A 22,751-nucleotide genomic window follows, 5' to 3' on the forward strand; every position below is an offset into this window, starting at 1 on the left:
GTTTAGGTGAAACGCTGAAACCACCTTAGGCATGAAGGAAGGCAGGGTCCGAACCGTGACCCCGGACTCTGAGAATTGCAGAAAAGGGTCTCTACAGGACAGCGCCTGGAGCTCTGACACCCGTCTCGCCGAGGTAATGGCCACTAAAAAGACGGCCTTCAGTGTCAAATCTTTCTCTGAAGCACGCCGAAGCGGTTCAAAGGGAGCCCCCTTGAAGGGCCTTCAATACTAACCCCAGGTTCCAAGATGGACAAGGTGCCCGCACGGGAGGACGGAGCCGAAGCACCCCACTAAGAAACCGTGCCACATCTCGATGAGTAGATAAGGACACGCCTTAAACCTTGCCACGCAGGGAGGCCAATGCTGCCACTTGCACCCGCAGGGAATTATAGGCCAAGCCTTTGTGTACACCATCCTGCAAAAAGTCCAGAATCGGCGAGACAGGAGCCCGCAACGGAGAAAGCGCTCTTGAAACACACCAGACTTCAAACTGGCGCCAAATCCTGGCATAAGCCACGGAAGTGGAGCGCTTACGGGCCTGCAGGAGAGTGGAAATTACCTTGAGTAGCCTTTATCTCTCAATTGCGCCCTCTCAATCGCCATGCCATAAGACCAAAGCGGCAGGCATCCTCCATGGCCACCGGCCCCTGTGACAACAGGTGCGGAACCAGAGGTAACGGAAAGGTAGCCTCCAACAGCATCTGTCGGAGGTCCGCTTACCAAGGCCTCCTGGGCCAATCCGGGGCGATGAGCACCACTTCTCCTGGATATAGCCGAATCCGCAGGAGCACTCGCCCTATCAAGGGCCACGGAGGGAAGACATACAGCAAGCCCAGGGGCCAGGGTTGAGCCAAGGCATCCAACCCGGCAGAGCGAGGATCCCTCCGTCTGCTGAAGAAGCAGCATTGGAACTGGTCGCCATAAGATCCATCACTGGCTTGCCCCATTTGGCACATATCTGCAGGAATACATCGTCTGCTAGTTCCCACTCTGCTGGATCGATCTGATGCCTGCTTAGATAGTCGGCTTGCACGTTGCTCTGACCTGCAATGTGAGCTGCTGACAGGAACTGTAGATGCAGCTCGGCCCAGTGGCAAATTTGTTCGGCCTGCGCGGCTAGAGCTCTGCACTGAGTGCCGCCTTGTCGATTTATGTAGGCCACTGCTGTCGTGTTGTCCGACATCACTCGGACAGCCAATCCTTCCAGGGTCACTTGAAAGGCCAGAACAGCCAGAAACACCGCTTTCAACTCCAGGCGGTTGATAGACCACTCTGACTCGTCAGGCGTCCACAGACCCTGGGCATGCTTCCCCTGGCAATGTGCGCCCCAGCCCTTCAGGCTGGCATCTGTCACCACCAGGCACCAATCGGGGAGTGCCAGCGGCATTCCCCACCGCAACATGCTGTCCGAGAGCCACTACTCCATACTGAGGCGGGCCGCAGGAAGCCAAGAAAGTCTGCACTGATAATCCTGAGATACTTGAGACCATCGTAGAAGTAGAGAATACTGTAGAGGTCTCAGGTGCGCTCTCGCCCATGGCACCACTTCCAAGGTGGCTGTCATCGATCCCAACAGTGTCCCAAGATCGCGGATGGGGCATCCTCAGGAGCAGACGGACCTGATTCTGAAGCTTGCACCGCCTTTGCTAGGGAAGAAACACATAGCCCGAGTCTGTGTCGAACCTGGCCCCCAAATATTCTAGAGATTGCGAGGGGGTCAGGTAACTTTTGGCCATATTGACGACCCAGCCCAGAGATTGAAGGACTGAAACCACTCTGGCTGTAGCTAGATGACTCTCTTTTTCTGAGTCTGCTCTGATGAGCCAGTCGTCTAGGTACGGGAGAACCCGGATACCCTCTCGCCTGAGAAAAGCAGCTACTACCACCATTACCTTGGAGAAGGTTCGGGGAACTGTGGCGAGGCCAAAAGGCAAGGGCCGAAACTGGAAATGTTTTCCCAACACCGCAAATCGCAGAAACTTCTGGTGCAGGGGCCAAATTGGTATGTGCAAGTAAGCTTCTTTCAGGTCCAGAGACGTGAGAAACTCTCCTGGCTGTACCGCCGCAATGACGGAGCGCAGGGTTTCCATGTGAAAATGCCGCACTCTTAAGGACTTGTTCAGCTCTTTGTCCAGGATCGGGTGAAAAGACCCGCCTTTTCGTGGCACCACAAAGTAAATGGAGTAGCGGCCTAGACCTTGTTCGGCCGGAGGCACCGGGGTCACAGCCCCTATCTGGCACAGACTGTGCAAAGTCTCCTCTACCGCCACCCATTTGGCGGCAGAACCACATCGGGACTCCACAAACACGTCTCTCACCGGGGCATCGAATTCTATTCGGTATCCATCTCTGATCAGGTCCAAGACCCACTGATCTGCGGAGATTTTGGCCCACTCCTCGAAAAAGAGGGAAAGTCTTCCTCCGATGACAGGAAACGAGGAGGGGGCCGGTGCACCATCATTGAGAGGGTCACCCCTGCACTCCAGGCCTAGAACCGGCAGCTGCGGAACGTCTGTCCGAGCGAAAGGAGTTTCTCTGCTGAAAGCAGGCACGAGAAGTGAACCCAGCAGCACGCCCCGGGCGGTACCTTCTAGCTTCACGGAAGCGAGGTCTGTAAGAGGAGCGGACCGCCTGACCCTTAGAGGAAGGCTTCGGCCTATCTTCGGGCAAGCGCTGAGGTTTGGAATCCCCCAGGCCTTTAACAATGTTTTCCAGCTCCTCACCAAACAGGAGAAGGCCTTGAAAGGGCAACTTCACCAACCTTTGCTTAGAGGCCATGTCCGCCGCCCAATGTCGTAGCCAAAGAGTGCGGCAAGCCGCCACTGCTACAGCCATTTGTTTAGCCGAAGCTCTGACCATATCATAAAGGGCGTCAGCCAAAAAGGACAAGGCCGACTCCATCCGAGGAGCCACTTCAGAAAAGGTCTCCGCTCCATCACCGGGCTGTTCCACTGCCTGCTGTAACCAAGCCAGGCAGGCTCTAGCAGCATAACAACTGCATGCAGACGCCCGAACAGTGAGACCTGCCAAATCAAAGGACAGCTTCAGAGCTGAATCAAGCCTGCGGTCTTGAATATCCTTCAGGGCAACACCTCCTTCAACAGGGAGGGTAGTTCACTTTGTCACAGCCGTGACCAGGGCATCCACTTTAGGCATTGCAAAGCGAGCCAAATGTTCCTCACTCAGAGGGTATAATTGCCCCATAGCCCTGGCAACCTTCAAAGGTCCCTCGGGGTCAGCCCATTAAGCCGAAATAAGCTCTTGGATGGAGTCATGCAAAGGAAAGGCTCGAGCAGGCTTTCTGGTACTAGCCATCCTTGGATTAACAGAGGAGGCTGTGCCACTCCCCGGATCTTCAATCGAGAGGGCTTGTAAGGCATCTGAAAAAAGCGCTAGCAGCTCCTCGCGGTGGAAAATCCTCACCGCAGACGGATCATGAAGATCCTGTGGCAATTCTGCAACCGACTCTGGCTCCTCAGACCAAGAAGCTCTGCCAGACCCCTCAGAATCCTCACAGCCCGACCACCGGGGGGGGGGGGGGGGGGTGCGCCACACTCAGAAGGGGAATTAGCCCTTCTGCATTTATCAGGAGGATAAGAAACAGGCAAAGCCAACTCCAAAAGGCCAGGATCCACCGGGGGGGGCGGGGGGGGGGGGGGGGGGGGTAGGCGGAGGTTCCGAAGATCCCTGTGGAAGAGCTCTTTTAAGCATGTATGTCTTATGCAGCATTAAAACAAAATCAGGGGAGAAAACTGCTCCCTGACCGCCCGGATCCTGCTCAGGGCTATCAGCTCTATTACAAGCCTCACTCAGAGGACCCCCCCCCCCCCCCCCCCCCCCGGATTCAGGGCTCTTCGTCGCAACGGAGGCCGCGCCATGTGGAAAATCCAAAATGGCGTCCGCTGCCAGCTCAGAGCGCGAAAGATCGCCGCTCGCCATGCTCTGGCCGGCTCTACCGTCTGTACAGCACGATTTACAGAGCCCCCCTGCTGATTTGCGCTTGCCACATTTAGAACAGCGCTTTACAGTCTCCACAGCCATCGCCGAAAATGAAGGTAAAATTCAAAATGGCGGTTCGTGCCAAAAACGTCCCGATCACAGGCCCACCCCGGAGAAGTCAGAAAACACTCTTACCTCACTAGACTGAGTATCACAGCTCCGATCCTGCAGAAGAATCTCAAGAAAAACCTCTTTTCCAAGATCGCTGCACTAAAGCGCGACGCAACTTTTTTTTTTTTTTACGCTGTGAGGAAAGCAGAGGCAAAAGAGGTAAATAAATTCACTCCGGAGGCTCAGATAAGTGGGAAAGGCAGGGAAAGGTGAACCAACGTGCCTGCATCCACTGAGTGGGAAAGGACAGGGAAAAGCAAGCTAATATGTCCACAACCACGGGGGCAGGGAAAGGGCTGACCTATGTGCCTTCAAAGTGAAGCTGCTATAGCCTCTAACACCCCGGCTAACAACTGGCAAGCCAGGAGCCACCCCCAGGCAGATTTTTGATGGAGCTCGAAGAAGCTGCAGCCACCCTGCTTGGGGAGATAGAGAATACTGGAGAGGCAGTGGAGCTAGCTGGCCATGAGGCACTGTGAAAAGTTGGGTGCTCTCTATCTCCCCCTGCTGGTTGATGGACACAACCCATACGTAATGGCTTCATCTGCTTGATGACAAGGAACAGACAATTATGGATTTAAGCTCCACCCCTGGCCCCAACCCTAACCCCACCCATTTAGTCTCCCCAAACAGTTGGGCCACCGACCGCCTATGGTTATACGGTCTGTGCCAGAGCCGGTGGTGGGAGGCGGGGCGGGGATAGTGCTGGGCAGACTTATGCGGTCTGTGCCCTGAAAAAGACAGCTACAAATCAAGGTAAGGTATACACAAAAAATGGCACATGTGAGTTTATCTTGTTGGGCAGACTGGATGGACCGTGAATGTCTTTTTCTGCCGTCATCTACTATGTTACTATGTAATTGCCTTAGGCATGCTCAAAATCTATCAAGACTTCTGGTTACTGCTGACTGCTGGAGGCTAATTCCAAGCACCCACTGCCTTCTCAGTACAGTATTCCCCGACATTTCCTCTGAATTTCCTACTGACTCTCTTTCTTCAAGATACCACCTTCTTGAACTTTTTTTTTTTTATATTTAACATTTTTATTGATGACACACACCAAAAAAAAAGAAATAGTATTCATCCAGTTTCATCATACACTAAAATGCCAACAACATAACATACACAGTGTAAATAGAACGTGATAGTCCGTCATCTACTTTTTTAAATATTTTCCTCCCTTCCCCCCAACCCACCCTCCCTCTCCCCCCCCCCCCCCCCCCCCCCCTCTAAATATGAATCAACCTTTCTATTAATTACTATGCGGAGATGACACATCTGACAGCATGGATATACAAATCTTCGTATAAATGTAATTACTCAGTAAACTAAAAGAGTACAGAGCATCAACAAACTTTTTATATTGACAATCTATATCATAGCTATGAGATCTCATAAAATGCCAACACCTCACAATTGAGTACAAGAATTGTAAGAACCGCAAAACTTTTATAGATGCCTCTCCCCCCTCCCCTCTTTACCATGCAGCTCATCCACCCGAACATGGTGCCTGACACATAGAATGCATCTCAGGTTTTCAATTTTATTCTATTCAACCATGCCTATTAACCCAAATTATTCAATACCTGACTCCGAGCTCGTGGGGATATTTTATGCAGGTACGCCCCCCAGATTTTTATAAATCGTTGACGCCTCTTTGGTGTATTACGGGCGTCCTGCATTTCCCATAACATGAGCTCATGGAGCCTGTTTCTCCAATACCAATATGAGGGTTCTCTATCCGTTGTCCAACAATTTAGAATACATTTTTTCCCCAGGATACATAATTTGCTAAGAAACATCTTTTCTTCTACCGTTCCTTTGTTCCATGTCGAAATGGAGCTTAGTATCACCCTCTCAAAGGACAGGTCTACCTGATATCCCAGAACCCAACCCAAGAACCTAGAGAGAGCGAACCAGAACCCCCGTACCTTTTTGCATTGCCACAAACCGTGGCTAAACGATGCATTGGCTTCTGCACACTTAGGACACTTGCTTGTTTCCACCACTCTTGCATACCATGCTTGTTTTACTGAGAAATATGCCCTGTGTATGGTGCGGAAATGGCATTCCTGCAACTCAGCACTATGTACCACCCTTATCCCTCCCCGGAGCGCCCCTAATATCTTCACCTCTGTTATGCGGTCTTCCACCTCCCGGCTCCATCTTTCAGCAACTATCTTAACATCTCTTTCTGGTTGCTTCCCCTCCAATCCCTTGTGAAACCATGACACCGAAATTTGTCCTGTTGCATCCCCAGCCAAGAATTCCCTAATATCCTTCCCAAAACCTGGTAGAAGACTTGCGGTGGGGAGCTCATGTATGTAATGTGAAAGTTGAAGATAAGCTAATTTTGCTAGCATTCCCTCTGCATAGTGCCTCTTAAACTCTGAGTAAGCCATAACTGTCCCATCCTCTTGTAGAAAGTTTTCCAAAAGTGTCACACCCTGCTTCCCCAGGTCTCGAAAAATTTACTTCTCTCCCAGGCGAGGAATTCTACGTTGCCCGTGACTGGCAGTAACACACTACTCTCTGAACTGTGTTTCCAAAGTTTTGTTATCTCTCTCCACAAGTATCTTAATGGCTGTAAAAGTAAGCTATGCTTAACTTGTTGTGGCAAAATTCCAAATTTTGCATGTAGTAAGTAATTGAGGTGCCAGGGGCTAAAGTGCACGCATTCTAGTTGTACATCTGTGTAAGTGTTCGTTCCCATGACCCAGTCTCTTAAATGCCGTAAAAGGCATGCTTGATTGTATGTATGCATGTTAGGTATCCCTAACCCCCCATCTGCCTGGGCCCCCCTAAGATACTCCCATTTGAGTTTTGATTTCCGTCCGGCCCAACAAAATCGGGCCACCTGTCTCTGGTGAGCCCGGAGATCTTTTTTCCATATCCGTATTGGTAATACCTGCAATACATATAGCCATTTCGGGAATACCAACATGCGGTATAGATGGATCCGGCCCAATAGTGTCAGTGGTAAAGAACTCCACCTGTTTAACTGCTCCCTCGTTTCTTGCAGTAATTGCGGGATATTGGAAACATATATCTGAGCCGGATCTAATGTTAGCTGAATACCTAAGTATCGGAATGATCCCGTTGCCCACCGTAATGGGAACTGTTCCCAGTCTGCCTTCCTAATGTCTGGGCTTACTAAGGCCTCTGATTTTATCAGATTTAAGTGGAATCCGGAGAAGTCCCCATATTCCCTTATGCTTCCATTAGGTGCCCCATAGTGTTCCTGGGATTTGTTATTAACACCAGCAAATCATCTGCGAATGCTGCTATTTTAAATTCCCGGTCTTGTATCTGTACTCCCTTTATATCTGTGTTGTTACTTATCTCCCTTATCAGCGGGTCAAGTGTTAAAACAAAGAGTAATGGTGAAAGAGGACATCCCTGGCGTGTGCCTCGGCCAATAGGGAACCCATCTGAGGCAAGACCATTAACAAGGACTCTCGCTCTAGGATCGGTGTACAGAGTCCTAATCGCCTGCAAAAAAAAACCCATTCATGCCATATGCTTTAAGTGTTGCCCATAGAAATCCCCAATCCACCTGATCGAAAGCCTTTTCAGCATCAAAGCTAATTAACATCACCTTCTTGAACTTTATGGACACCAACTGAATATCATCATGATAACCCTGTTGACTTCATTTCTTCTCTTAAATGTTAAAGCAGACTTAGATTTTTGATTTTAAAGTGAATTACAAATCTACACATTGCCTCTCTGACAATGAAACCAAGATCAGTAAAGACATGTTCATCTGGAGTCTTACCCATTGATATATGATTTTGCCCCATTTTCTGGTCGTCGCCACATGACCAGGAAACTGGATTATTTTATCCAACCATTCCAAATTCCCTAAAATACAATAGAAAAAAAACAAAACACAAACTAATTTAATCGGGGGACCCTCAAACAATTGTTTTAGAAAAGTAGGTTCTGCAATGGAGCAAAGCGATCGAAAGCTAGTCAACAAGTTGTCAAGTTTCTGCCTTACCAAAGGCAGTCTTGAGAAGGGCAGCCAAAATGGTGCCATGTCCACATCAAATGCCCTATAATTACATGTATGGACTTGTATACAAATGCAAAAGTGGCTATAACAGACATTCAGATACATCAAGAGAATAATTTACAAAAGCATTTTTCAGTAGAGTTCCTGTAAGCTGCAAGAGAAGGGCTGCCTGTGATCACTACAAACTGAAAACGATGCGTTTGATCCCTTTTTTTGCTGTGGACTTTAGAAAACCCTGAGGAACAGTAAGCTCTGATTCCCCCACGGCAAAGACATCAAAAACTGCCTTCCCATTACCATAGAACTTACCGAGGCGATGACAGGCCAAACTAAGGGGTTACAGCAAAAGGGCATGCCCCTTTTTGCAACTTGTGCGCTTTTTTTTTTTTAACACCATTAAGGCATGAAAGGAAAGGTGAGGTACTGAGATGGAGGATACAGAATTTTTGTAATTGGATGTAAATATAGACACATATGTATGGGATATGATGTTATTAATGGTTTTATAAGGCGCTAAAGAATGATTTATGTTAATGAATAATATGAAGGGGTTAGAAGAAGGGGGAAGGAGAAATATGGTTTCTCAATGGTCTACATTATAGACAGACTAAGGTCCCATGACCTTGGGTTCTGGAATATAGAGAGACAAAAGCAGGGACAAATTTACGAAGAAATTATATTTTAATGCACATTCAACAAAAATAAAATAAATGACCATTTACTTTAAACTGCAAAAGTAGACCTATCTTGTATAACAAAGTTATAGCATGGAGATGCTGATAATTTGAGTCTACATGAAGTGTGTGTATGTGTGGAATTGTGATTTTTTTTTGGAAGAGACATGGTTTATTTATTTATTGCATTTGTATCCCACATTTTCCCACCTCTTTGCAGGCTCAATGTAGCTTACAATACATCATGATAGGTGGAAATATAATTAGAAAATATACATTTAATGGTACAGAAGGATCTTGGGTAGAATTATAATAAAAACATGATAGTAATATAGCAAGCAGATATATAAAGACAGTTCTGAATATATGTGGAGGAGTTGTATATGTTCATATTTGTTCATCTTTGTGGTATGCCTTGTTAAAGAGATGGGTCTTCAGTAGTTTGCGGAAGTTGGTTAGTTCGTAGATCGTTTTTAGGTTGCATGGTAATGCGTTCCGTAACTGTGTGCTCAGGTAGGTAAAGTTAGACGCATGCATTAGTTTGTATTTTAGACCTTTGCAGTTGGGGAAGTGCAGGTTAAGGAATGTGCGGGATGATCTTTTAGCATTCCTGGGTGGTAGTCTACCAGGTCTGACATGTAGGCTGGTGCATCTCCGTGAATGATTTTGTGAACTAGAGTGCATATTTTGAACGTGATGCGTTCTTTAAGTGGGAGCCAGTGTAGTTTTTCTCGTAGGGGTTTAGCACTTTCATACTTTGTTTTACCGAATATGAGTCTGGCTGCTGTGTTCTGGGCTGTCCGAAGCTTCTTGATTATTTGCTCGTTGCAGCCGGCGTAGAGTGCATTGCAGTAGTCTAGATGACTGAGCACCATTGATTGTACCAGGTTGCGGAAAACGGTTCTTGGGAAGAAAGGTCTTACTCTTTTTAATTTCCACATTGAGTGGAACATCTTCTTGGTTGTGTTTTTCGCGTGACTCTCAAGTGTTAGGTGTCGATCGATGGTGACTCCAAGAATTTTTAGGGTGTTTGAGATTGGCAGGTTCAGATTTGGTGTGTTGATGGTAGTGAATTTGTTCGTGTTATGTTGTGAGGTGAGTATTAGGCATTGGGTTTTTTCTGCATTAAGTTTCAACTGAAATGCATCCGCCCATGAGTGCATGATATGGAGACTTTGGTTGATTTCATTGGAGATTTCCTTTAGATCTTGTTTAAATGGGATGTAGATCGTTACGTCGTCTGTATATATATATATATGAGTTGAGGTTTTGGTTTGATAATAGATTGTCACCACTTCTGGGGTATAGATGTCCCTTCAGGGTTTTTATTATTTACCAAATGTCAACTAATAACCCCTTCTATTATATAACTTATACAGTGTATCTTACTAAGTAACTCTACTTCACCAATCACCAATCATTTTTTAATGTATTTTTTCTCTTGCATTCAAAATAGTGCTCAGTGACTGGAAAAACATTTCTGGACTGACTAGCAGCCATATCTAATGCTTTCCTTGTGGTACATTATTGCACTCCACCTCCTACCTATCTTAAATAGTGCAGTGCTGTAAATCAAAGAAACTTTTTGGAGTTCACTACACCAGACTGGTGTAGTGAACTCCAAAAATTTTCTTTGATTTACAGCACTGCACTATTTAAAGTGACAGAGTATTTCTGGAGAGTGGGAACACTCTGTCAAATATTAAGATAAGCAGCTGTATAATTGTGGGAGTACGCACATAATATATAAAAGAACTACACATAGAAGTGGGTAGATTCATTACACTCGAAGTAAAACATCATATAAGATAGGTAGGAGGTGGAGTGCAATGATGTACCACAAGGAAAGCATTAGATATGGCTGCTAGTCAGTCCAGAAATGTTTTTCCAGTCACTGAGCACTATTTTGAATGCAAGAGAAAAAATACATTAAAAAATGATTGGTGAAGTAGAGTTACTTAGTAAGATACACTGTATAAGTTATATAATAGAAGGGGTTATTAGTTGACATTTGGTTGATAATAGATTGGCCAAGGGTATCATCATTAAGTTGGATAGAGTCAGCGAGAGGGGGGATCCCTGTGGAACTCCGCATTCAGGTATCCATGTGGCTGAAGTAGTCGAGTTAGATGTCACTTGGTATGATCGTGTGGTTAGGAATCCCTTGAACCAGTTGAACATTACCTCCAATTCCAAAGTACTCAAGGATATGTAGTAGTATTCCATGATCAACCATGTCGAAAGCGCTTGACATGTCAAATTGTAGGAGTAGTATGTTCTTTCTGGTTGCAATCATTTGTTTGAATTTGGTCATGAGTGTAACTAGTACTGTTTCGGTACTATGGTTAGACCTAAATCCTGACTGGGAGTCGTGGAGTATTGAGAATTTGTTTAGTCTGTCAGTTGTTTGGTTACCATCCCTTCCGTTAGTTTGATTATTAAGGGAATGGATGCTACTGGCCTGTAGTTGGTTATTTCACTGGCACTTTTCTTTGCGTCTTTGGGTATGGGGGTGAGTAGTATGTTTCCTTTCTCCTTCGGGAAGATTCCATTTTGTAACATGTAATTCAAGTGTTTCCTTATGTCTGTTATAAATTGTTGAGGAGCAGATGTCATAAGGTTGATTGGACATATGTCTAGTTTGCAGTTAGATTTGGCAAATCTTTTGAGCGTTTGGGAAATGGTATCCTCTGTTAATGTCTCGAAGTTGGTCCATATTCTGTCTGCTGGGTATATGCCAGGGTCTGTGTCTAAACAGTGAAGGAGTTCAGCATAGTCGATGGTATCTTGAGTCGCAATTGTACGATTTTCTCATTGAAGTATCTCGCGAGATTGTCTACTCCTAGTGTATCTTTGTTGTTGGTTGTGACTGCTGTAGTATCTAGTAGTTTATTCACGAGTTGGAAGAGTTTGTGTGTGTCCTTGTAATTTGGTCCAATTTCATAGTTAGAAACTAAATATGGAAAGGGATGCAAGACATGCTGAAATTTCTTCCTACCTGCCAATTTCCTGTCCTTGAGTCCTGCTAGATCTGACCAGATAAGTGGGCTATGTCCCCTACAACCAGCAGATGGAGGCAAAGAATGCAGTGCTTTCAGTGACATCATCACTAGGATAAGAATCGGTGAAGCCTGGTCTTTATTGAAATGGCAGATCTGAAAAGCACTTGAATGCATTCTTAACATAACAATAACTCAAACTGATGCTCACCTGATTAATAAAGTACCCAGGAATTCATTGAGGAAACTCATAGAGTCCAACAACTACTGACTTAAGGTTACAAGTTTATTAAGGACTTTCTATCTCACCCAACAAAATGAGCTATCTGGGATGCTTACAATCTGTAAAATAGGAGAGAGGAGAGAAGAGAAGGCGACTGGTGGTTGGGAGGTGGGACAGTGCTGGGCAGACTTATACGGTCTGTACCAGAGCTGGTGGTGGGAGGCGGGGTTAGTGTTTGGGAGGCAGGGATAGTGCTGGGCAGACTTATACGGTCTGTGTCCTGAAGAGGACAGGTACAAATCAAAGTAGGGTATACACAAAAAGTAGCACATATGAGTTTATCTTGTTGGGCAGACTGGATGGACCATGCAGGTCTTTTTCTGCCGTCATCTACTATGTCATCTACACAAAGAGACATTTTGAATACAATGGGAAAATGGAGAGAACTCAATTTCATACAGGAAAGAGGGGGGAAAAGGTCAGTACACTAGGAGGGGAGAACTGTTAGCTGGAGTCATGGAAGCAAAAAGAGGAAAACTGAAACCTTAGTTTTCCCAGGTGAGTCCTGGCTGTTGTGGCAGGATTTAAGGAAAGGAAACTAGCAGGTAACAAAATTTCATCTTCCTCATCATTCTGCTAGACCAGTCCAGACAACTAGGACATACCAAAGCTTCAAAGGGTCTTGGGAAGGAATACACCAACTATGTCAGGTGACATCCTTCTCACCCCAAGCATCCTAATGTTACACTCCAACACTGGAACTGTGATGCCCGAGAGTGCATAGTCTCATGCACTACCATGTCGGACTTTACCTGAAGGCAGTGTATACACCATTACTGAGGTGAGCACAGAACTGCCTACTCTTTGAAAGAACCTAGCCTGCCAGAGTCCAATGGTTCCCCTACTCCAGTGTTTCCCAAGTCAGAGTACCCCCTTGCCAGTCAGGTTTTGAGGATATCTACTGCTACTACTTATCATTTTCTATAGCGCTACTAGACGTACGCAGCGCTGTACACTTGGAACATGAAGAGGCAGTCCCTGCTCAACAGAGCTTACAATCTAATTAGGACAAATAAGAGATAAGGGAATTACTAAGGTGGGGATGATAAAATAAGGGTACTGAAGAAGTGAGTAAGGGTTAGGAGTTAAAAGCAGCATCAAAAAGGTGGGCTTTTAGCCTAGATCTGAAGATGGCCAGAGATGGAGCTTGACGTACCGGCTCAAGAAGTCTATTCCAGGCATATGGTGCAGCAAGATAAAAGGAACAGAGTCTGGAGTTAGCAGTGGAGGAGAAGGGTGCAGATGAGATTTACCCAGTGAACAGATTTCCCAGGGAGGAGTGTTGGGAGAGATGAGAGTGGAGAGGTACTGAAGACCAGCAGAGTGAATGCACTTATAAGTCAATAATAGGAGTTTGAACTTTATGTGGAAATGGATAGGGAGCCAGTGAAGTGACTTGAGGAGAGGGCTAAGATAAGCATAGCGATACTGGCGGAATGTAAGTCGTGCAGCAGAATTTTAAACAGACTAAGTGGGAGACCTGTGATAAGCAAGTTGCAATAGTCTGAGTGAGAGGTGATAAGAGGGTGGATAAGGGTTCTGGTAGTGTGCTCAGAAAGGAAAGGGCGAATTTTGGTGATATTAAAGAAAAAGAAACAGGTTTTAGCAGTCTGCTGAATATGTGCAGAGAAGGAGAGAGAGGAGTCGAAGACGGCCCCAAGGTTACGAGCTGATGAGACAGGAAGGATGAGTGTGTTATCCACAGAAATAGAGAATGGGGGACGAGGAGAGGTTGGTTTAGGGGGAAAGATGAGAAGCTCAGTCTTGGTCATGTTTAGTTTCAGATGGCGCTGAGACATCCAGGCAGCAATGCCAGACAGTCAGGCTGATACTTTGGCCTGGATTCCTGCTGAGATTTCTGGTGTGGAGAGGTAGATCTGGGAGTCATCAGCGTAAAGATGATACTGAAAACCATGGGATGAGATCAGAGTACAAAGGGAAGAAGTATAGATGGAGAAAAAAAAGAGGTTCCAGGACAGATCCCTGAGCTACACCAACTGAAAGTGAGATAGAAGTGGAGGCGGATCCACCAGAGTATACACTAAAAGTACAATGGGAGAGATACTTTAGCAAGAGCTGTTTCAGTTGAATGAAGAGGGCGAAAGCCAGATTGAAGTGGATCAAGAATAGCTTGAGATGAAAGTCAAGGCAACGGGCGTTTCATGAATATGCATATCAATAGAAATCAAACAAAATAAAACATGGAAAAGAAAATAAGATACCTTTTTTATTGGACATAACTTAATACATTTCTTGATTAGCTTTCGAAGGTTGCCCTTCTTCGTCAGATCGGAAATAAGCAAATGTGTTGGCAGATAGTATATATAAGAGAAACATCAAAGCATCACTTTGACAGTCTGACAGAGTGGGAGGGTGGGAGTATGCATGGGGACATCAAAGCATTTCATTGATATTCTAACAGGGTAATAAACAGAGAAACAAATAGAGAAATACAGCTTCATGGTTTAAGAATACTGAAAGGTAATTTTAAAACAATACAGGAACGTAAGACCTTTGAAATAAGAATGACTGAATATTTTGACACCCAACAAACAGGACTTAATAAGGATCTGGGTTTTCTAACCCATTATCTATGCTGGGACTGTCAACACCGGATGGGCTCGTGACATTTGGCTCATAGAGAGCCATCCTTTATATTATGTTCACAATTAGGCTGCGACTCAGAGGACTGAGAAACTGTAGATAAGAATTCCATAGTTGGAAAAATTGCTTCTTACGTCTAGGGGATCTCCTCGCCGTCTTTCCCACATGACCAAGAGGTGTATCCGATTCCTCCAGTGCCAAAAAACTGGAGATTCCTGCGAGGTCCAATACTGCAATACAGTTTTCTGGGCTACCAAACTTAATTTACGACACAAAATACTAGCATATTTGGGCCAGGAACGAAAAGCTTTGGGTCTATCCAACAAGAATTGATCCTCTGTCCCTTTAATCGTATAGCCCACTAACTGGATTAAAAATCTCCTAACTTGAGCCCAAAAATTCCGAACCCTAGGTCACGCCCACATGGCATGATAAAATGAATGAGGATGCTGCCCAAACTTGGAACATGCTGAACTTCCCTGCCCTCCCATATGCACCAGCTGAGCTTTGGTCATATACGCACGTAAGATCACTTTGTAACCACATTCTCAATCTTTCATCAAACGTAAGGGCATGAATACCCCTCAAAAAAGATGCCACATCCCAATCCCCTAAAGAGACTCTTACATCCCAAGCCCAACTATCTTTAATAACATCATAATCTTTACAAGGTGTCCTTTTAACCAACGACCTAAGACGACCCGAGATTGTAAGCTCTTCATTTAAAATCTCCTGAAAAAAAGTCTCGAACACGGGTCCCCAAATGATTGCCCAGCATCGATTTATCCAATGATGCTATATAATGCTTAATCTGGGAGTATGCAAAATGATTCCCCCATGTAGCCCCCACTCGAAGTTGTAACTCTTCAAACAAGATTAGATATCCCCCCCCTCACCTACCAACTGCTCCAGCTTTGTGACACCTTTCAATTCCCAGTTGGCAAATGTTGAATTATCCATCCCAGCTGGAAATAGAATATTTCCTCTAACAGTAAGCTGGTCTGACACATAAGGGTCCCCCCCCCCCCCCCCAGTTTTTTCACCAGCACCCTCCACACCTCCCACAAAGGATTTAGCAACACACTATCTCTGAGGTGTTTGGGCACCTGATTAGACTCGAGGTGTAGGAGAGAGAAAAAAATCATAAGGAGCATAATACAACCGTTCTAAGTCTATAGGTGTATATTTCTGCAAGTGACCAAACCAATCTCCTAAGTGTCGTAGAAGACAAGCCTGATTATACATTTGTGGAAACCCCACTCCTCCCTGCTTCCAATTGCCCATCAGTAAGGCCTTTCAAATCTTCGGTTTCTTACCCGCCCAGCAAAAACGGCTAAAGATCCTAAACCCATTTTAAATCTTGTTGCCTAACTCTTAACCTGAGGATATTTAATTTCCACGCTATCAGACTTCACATGATATGCAGAGTAGGGGGGGGATGGTCTTGTGACAACTCAGGAACAGGCCTTCTTACAAACTGCTGCCTCTCATGGCTCATACAAGAGCTACACAGAGATCCAACCTTAGAAAGTACAGACCAGCAAACTGTTATTCAACCACCCTTCATATTGAGGCACTCTCATATACTGAATAGACACTGGAACCCAAGGCACTCTGCATATTAGTACGTGCATTGGTGATTTCGACTACTGTAATGCATTGTTTAAAGGACTACTTATTCAGAATGTGGCTGTCAAGCTGATTACAAGTGGCTGCAAATATGATTATGTCACCCCTTTTCTCAGGTCAGAGCACTGGCTTTCCACTGAAGTACGAACTGTCTACAAAATTAAAACTCTGGTTCATAAGATCCATATGTTGGACCAAACCCAGATTCTTTGCTGCTATCTGACACCTTATGTCAACAAACGAGTTCTTCAATCGTCACAGAAAAACCTGCTGATTCCCTTATTTCACAAGATTTTTTTTTCAAGTTTATTTATTCCAATTGCAATAACAAAACAAGCTTATTAAAACTCTATCGTATTTCTTTTGCCATATGTCCCATACTTATATCACCCTCCCCATCACCCCTCCAAACATCATTACACCATGGGAGAGTGCATCATATTAAAGACTACCATTAAAACTAGCTAGGAGTTGAGGACTGAATCCCTATATTGGCTGTAAATTTCTTTTGGGATCTCCATAGAGTATATGAGTCCCATATTTTATAACTGCTGTAAAATATGGTAGGATTTTGTATAAACAGACATTAAACATATATAGTCTAACTTTAAAAGGGCCACCTTCCAGGCGGAGTGAGTGGTTTTTGCAAAATCTTGCCAACGTAACCTTTGCAGCAATAAAGAGGTAAATTGCCAGCTTATAAGACACTTGAAATGCCACTCATTTTGTAATGAAGCGAGCTTCCCTCTGGCTTGTGAAAACAGATTGCCTATAAGACTGTATCCAATATTTCGAAAACGGATATCCAAAAACTTGCACTATTGAGCAGTTCCACCATATATGCAGAAAAGTGCCCCGTTCTCCACAGTTCCACCAACCACTGTCCATATTAGTGTTATAAATCTTGGCTAAACAAAACAGAGTGTAGTACCACTGGTAGAAGATTTTGTAGCCATTTTCAATCATACTAGTTATCACTGATGCAATAAACAAAGAATTAAACATCTTAATCCAATCTTTAAACTCCAAGGTTTTTGCTAATTCTTTCCCCCCATTTATTAATATTAAAAAAACACCAGCATGCGCTGGGCTAATAAACCTCTATATATTCTACTTATCCCCACCCCCACCCACACATTGCACCTTTTCTAGATCAGTCTCACCTAATTGCAGATCCCCTTAGGCCCTCTTGAGTACAAAATCTCTTGTCTATATTGAAAAGCCTCACAATGTGTCACCCCATATTCCTCACTAAGATCATCCAAGGATAACAATCCCTCCTCTTCCCTTTCTTGCCCCAAGGTGCATAATAATGACATAGACCATCTGGAAAATATATCTTCTTGTCCTGGGGAGAAACTCTGGGCATATATGATTAGATAGAATTCTATCTGGGAAAAAAACCTAGTTTACTGCGCAATACATATGGCTAAGGGGTTTTTCACATAAATGATTATCAACAGAAATCAAACAAAATCCTCTGAACAGGATCCAAGATGGCGGCTTAGTGAAACGCTCTGCCAGACGCCCTCAAAGCCTCATAGCTTCCTAGCTACTGAGAAATCCTATACCCACCGAAAGATGGGGAAAAGGCGTGGGAAAGTTCGGGACTTACCCTCTGTCCCAGCTGGAGCCCACTCCCAGCAGCAAACGACGCTTGAAAGGTTCGGAGTGACGACGGGACGCTCTGCAGCTTCTTTCCTGAAGATCGGAGCCAATCTGTCTGGATCGGCCAACAGTGCAGACGGGGTTTCTCTAAGCCCCGTCGTGCGTGCGGCTCCTCCACAGCCGGGAAGTGAAAACAAAGAAGCAGTGCCTGCAGCTCGTCCACCCTAAGAGGAAGAGAGGAGTTTGCAGAGAGGGAGCACGCCTTTGTCAGAAGAACTGCTGGCGAGTGCAATGGTAGGAAATGTGTTTTCTAATTACCCACTTAAAATAACAAAGACTTTAAGCCAAACACTCCAAGCTTCTCTCCCGGAGGAAATGGGTCAAATAAGTAAACCAGCCTTAGTGACAATGGAGTCACTTTGGGACTTAAACTACAGTTTGCATGCTTCTTTAAAATCACTTATTTTGGAAAATTCTGTGAAAATTAAAACCCTCTCGGAGGCTGTCCTAATCCAGGAACAAATAAACACCTGCCAATCCTCAGAGGTAAAGCGAATTGACGAAAGAGTAAATAATCTGCCTCAATTAAAGAAAAGAATTTTACTATTCGAAAGATGGAGTACCTGGAAAACCAGTCAAGGAGGGGTAACCTGAGACTGACTAATTTCCCAAGGTCTCCTTTAATTTCACCAATAGAGATGTTTAAAAAATATTTAATTGAAGTTTTGGAAATGTTGCGAGATTCATTGCCCCCTTTGGTGAGAGTACAATATTTCCAGATTAATACTAGAGTTACCAATGATATGCCTAATAAACAAAAGGGAGATAATATGAATTTAACATTTTCCTTGAATCGTCTCTGGATGTAATTACTCAGCGAACAACTGCGGTGGTAACATTTGCTCTGGAAATGGACAGAGATGTTGTTTTGAGACTTTTCTTTAGAAAATTAGATTCAGAATTTTTGGGTTCAAAAGTTAGAATGTATCCGGATCTGTCGAGAGAGACACAGAAACGACGCAAGGCTTTTTTGACTTTGTGTCAGAGAACTTTGGCTCTAGGTGCTAATTTTGTACTTAGATTTCCTTGCCTATGTAGAATATTATACCAATCTAAGACTTTTCAATTCTTTGAACCCAAACAATTGGAGGAATTTCTGATTGCAAAGGAATCAGTGAATGTAAATGTAGTAGTATGAGTATCAAATGCACACTGTTTAAGATAACTTGGGAAAAGCGATTGGGTTAAGAGCGTATCCCTTAATTTATGTATAATTTGATTTCCTTTTTCTTGGATCTTTATTTCTAACTCCATATTAAGGTCGATAGAAGAATATTTATTTCAACTTATGGAAATAAGGATAAATTTGTTTCTTTACTAATGTTTATTGCAAATTTCAATATTATCTCTTTTGAAGTGTATAATATAAATATTTAATAAAGATATTTAAAAAAAAAAAAGAAATCAAAATAAAACATGGAAAAGAAAATAAGATGATACCTTTTTATTGGACATAACTTAATACATTTCTTGATTAGCTTTCGAAGGTTGACAAGATTAGCTTGACGAAGAAGGGCAACCTTCGAAAGCTAATCAAGAAATGTATTAAGTTATGTCCAATAAAAAAGGTATCATCTTATTTTCTTTTCCATGTTTTATTTTGTTTGATTTCTATTGATAACCTTTAAGAGTGGACTAACACGGCTACCATACCTCTCTTCACATAAATGAGTAAGAGGGTTTTGCATAGGTTACCACAAGGGCATCTCCCAGATGATGTTATATGGCTAACCATTGCTTCCGAGATCTCTGAAGTCATTCGGCTATAACCTGAAGCTGTGCTGCTGCATGATAAAGGGCAAAGTGTGAGACATTCATGACCCCACTCAGTTTCATTTGGTGGAGCATGGCTCTATTCACCCTAGTTGGATTTTTTTCTTTCAAATATAAAGAAAAGCTTTCTACTTAATGAGTGAAAAAAAGCCTTTAGGTCAGTCAATAGGTTTCGCCAGATTTTTTTGGAATGTCGTTCGGTCTTCTATGTTTAATGTTGTGGGCCCACTCTATGGAATGCTCCCCCCTCTGGCTTACATATGGTATAGCTGAACCAAGAGTTTAAAACACCCCTCAAGACCCACATGTTTAGAGAGACATATGACCAGCCCAACTGACATTTCTCCTCCGTCTTTGTTCCACTGGGGGCCCATGTTGGAGAACCAAGTTTGAACCCTTTCCTGTAGTTCTCATTGGTTTTATACTCCTCTATGACAGTTGTATTGTTCCTTTTTCTTATTCCTCTTTACTGTTGAATTTTTTGTAGTTCCTTTTCCTGCTATGCTCCTCCTGTGGATATTTTTCTTTTAATCACCATAAACTGTTGAGATGGTACGTCCCTTCGGCAGTATATTAAATAAAGATGAACATGAACACTCTCTTTTTGTCTACTGATCCAGCCATCTTCCTCTAATTTAGTGGTTCCCAAACCTGGTCCTGGAGGCACCCCAGCCAGTCAAGTTTTCAGGATATCCACAATGAATACTCATGACAGAGATTTGCATGCACTGCCTCCACTGCATGTAAATCTCTCTCATGAACATTCATTGTGGATATCCTGAAATACTGACTGGCTGGGGTGCCTCCAGGACCAATTTGGGAACCACTGCCCTAGCTTGCTCTAGACCATGGGTGGTCTAGTACCTGAAACACTGACAAGCTACCCAGTGGTACTGACAAAGGAGGGACCAAAAGGGCTAGAGAGGGAACCACAGCAACTTAAGAAGAAGCCCAAGCCAGACACCCAGGGAGTTGCTCTAATTTTTTTTTTGGCTTCTTCTAATTCACCTCCAGAGTAGATGTCTCTCACAGAGCAATCACCTTAATAAAGGGGCAAAGGGCAGACCCACACCCAGCCACCTGGTATAACTAGAAGAAAGAGGGGAGGAAGGAAGCTACGACATACACAAGGCCACCTGCTAGATAGAAACTTGTTATAGAATGAAAGGTGCCTCAGCTCTGCTATTTCCAAGTAGATGAGGCTTTTATAACTTCCAAAGGAGAAAAGGGGTCTAGCCTGCTACATTCATGTATTTCTGGTACACTTCAGGCCCTACAAAGAAAAGGTCCATGAAATTCCAGGTAAAAATTCAACCACAAGGCCACAGGAAGTAGACTACACCTGTGGAAGTCCGGCCAGCATCAAAAATTCCTGCTATACCAGTCCAATCTGCACCCTCTGCTAGAGGCAGAGAAATGCTGATGAGTTCCAGGGCTGCACCACTTCTTCTACTAGTGATGACTGTAACTGAAAACTCAGTATTCTCTGCTTCCATTGGCTGGTTGGGAGGCATAACCCACTTGTCTATATTGGTCTATCGCACCCCTCAAGGGTTAGCTCAGTGAAATGGATACGATTGATAGACAATTTTGTTTCGCTTCCTGTAGATCTAAATAAAATAGCGATATTGGAGGATTTTAACATTTCTATTGAGAATTATTCAAGACAGTCATGGGCACATTAGGCTAAATCAGTTAACTGGAACCCCCAACCCATAATGGAGATGCTAGATCTTGTATTTTTCCTGATAAGCATAGGACAAGTTGGTTGGGAGAAATTAAGTGATTAATTTAGAAAATTTGATGTACCGCTGAGGCCTCTGCATAGGCATACAGTGGTTAAATAAGTACAATTTTTCTATACAGGTACTAGTACTGTCCTTAATGGACTCACAATCTTAGTATATATTGTACCTGGGGCAATGGAGGGCTAAGTAACTTGCTCAAGGTCACATGGAGCTGCAGAGGAATTGAACCTGGTTCCCCAGGTCCGCAACCCAGTGCGCCAACCATGATCAGATCATAAGTTCATACTGCTAAAAATCCAAGCGTTTAGCGAGGATGGTGGAATCCCAGGTTGGATGTATCAACATTTACAAAACTATATAAATCAGGAAAACATGTGTAGAACAGTACATATCAAAAAGTGACATTACTGATATGATAAATGTGTCAACAATGGTTGAGTCCTGAGACCAATCCTTCGATGTTGTTCTGGAGTAGGCTGCCCTAGGAAAAAGGTATAGAAGTTGGGATTTCAACTTCTTGGTTTCCTAAAGAGAGTTAACGGAACTTTAAAAGCAAAAACAAGTGGGGAAGGTTTGATGTAGGAAGGTCGATGAACAAAGAAAATATGGTAAAATTTAAAGTTACAGCAATAGCGATTCCTATACAGGGTTGCAAAATGAGAGCTGTGCACTACTAAGATAAGGTCACCTTTAAATCAGCAAAAGGAGTTTTTCTAGTATGGTAAAAGAGCTGGTTAAAGAGGAAAAGGAAACCAGCGAATGCTACCTTTTGGTTAAGAAATTAAGTTGTCCCATTTACCTGAAGCAAAGGAGGGTCAGGAGAAGGAAGAGTAAACTTAGGATTGGTTTTGTGAAGAATAACTCAACAACTAAAATCATACCACTGTCCTCCAGATCCATGTCCGTTCTGGCTGGTGCAGCAGAGACTATGCACATAGCAAAAGCTATGTTACAGGAAGAGTTTTGCATGGCAATTATTGAATCAGGGAGGGTTAGCAATCAGTAAACCTGCTAGTCATCAAATTTGTCAACCTTAGTAAAAGTAATTGAAGAAATGTGGGCTGTGGAATTTGGTAGAAATTTTAGAAGAGAGAGATGCTCTGGATTCAAGCCAATATGGGTTTGGAAAAGGTACTGTACAGAGACCTTAATGGTGTCGGTAGTGGATTCCCTTTACAATAAAAATGGATAGAGGTCAAGCTAGGCTAATGATTCTCTTGGACATATCCAAGACATTCATCATAC

At 44.0% G+C, this 22,751-nt stretch overlaps 1 protein-coding gene across 1 annotated transcript in view; it reads right to left on the bottom strand.

Moving 5' to 3' along the window:
- The window catches only part of VPS25 (vacuolar protein sorting 25 homolog), a 50,932-nt gene that overhangs the window by 15,110 nt on the left and 13,071 nt on the right, over window positions 1-22,751 (bottom strand). The window contains 3 exon segments of the mRNA XM_030221266.1: window positions 7,889-7,914; window positions 7,917-7,948; window positions 7,950-7,974. Of these exon segments, the coding sequence (XP_030077126.1) occupies window positions 7,889-7,914; window positions 7,917-7,948; window positions 7,950-7,974 (83 nt within the window).

This window comes from Microcaecilia unicolor, chromosome 12, assembly GCF_901765095.1.
Source record: "Microcaecilia unicolor chromosome 12, aMicUni1.1, whole genome shotgun sequence".
Lineage (NCBI taxonomy): Eukaryota > Metazoa > Chordata > Amphibia > Gymnophiona > Siphonopidae > Microcaecilia > Microcaecilia unicolor.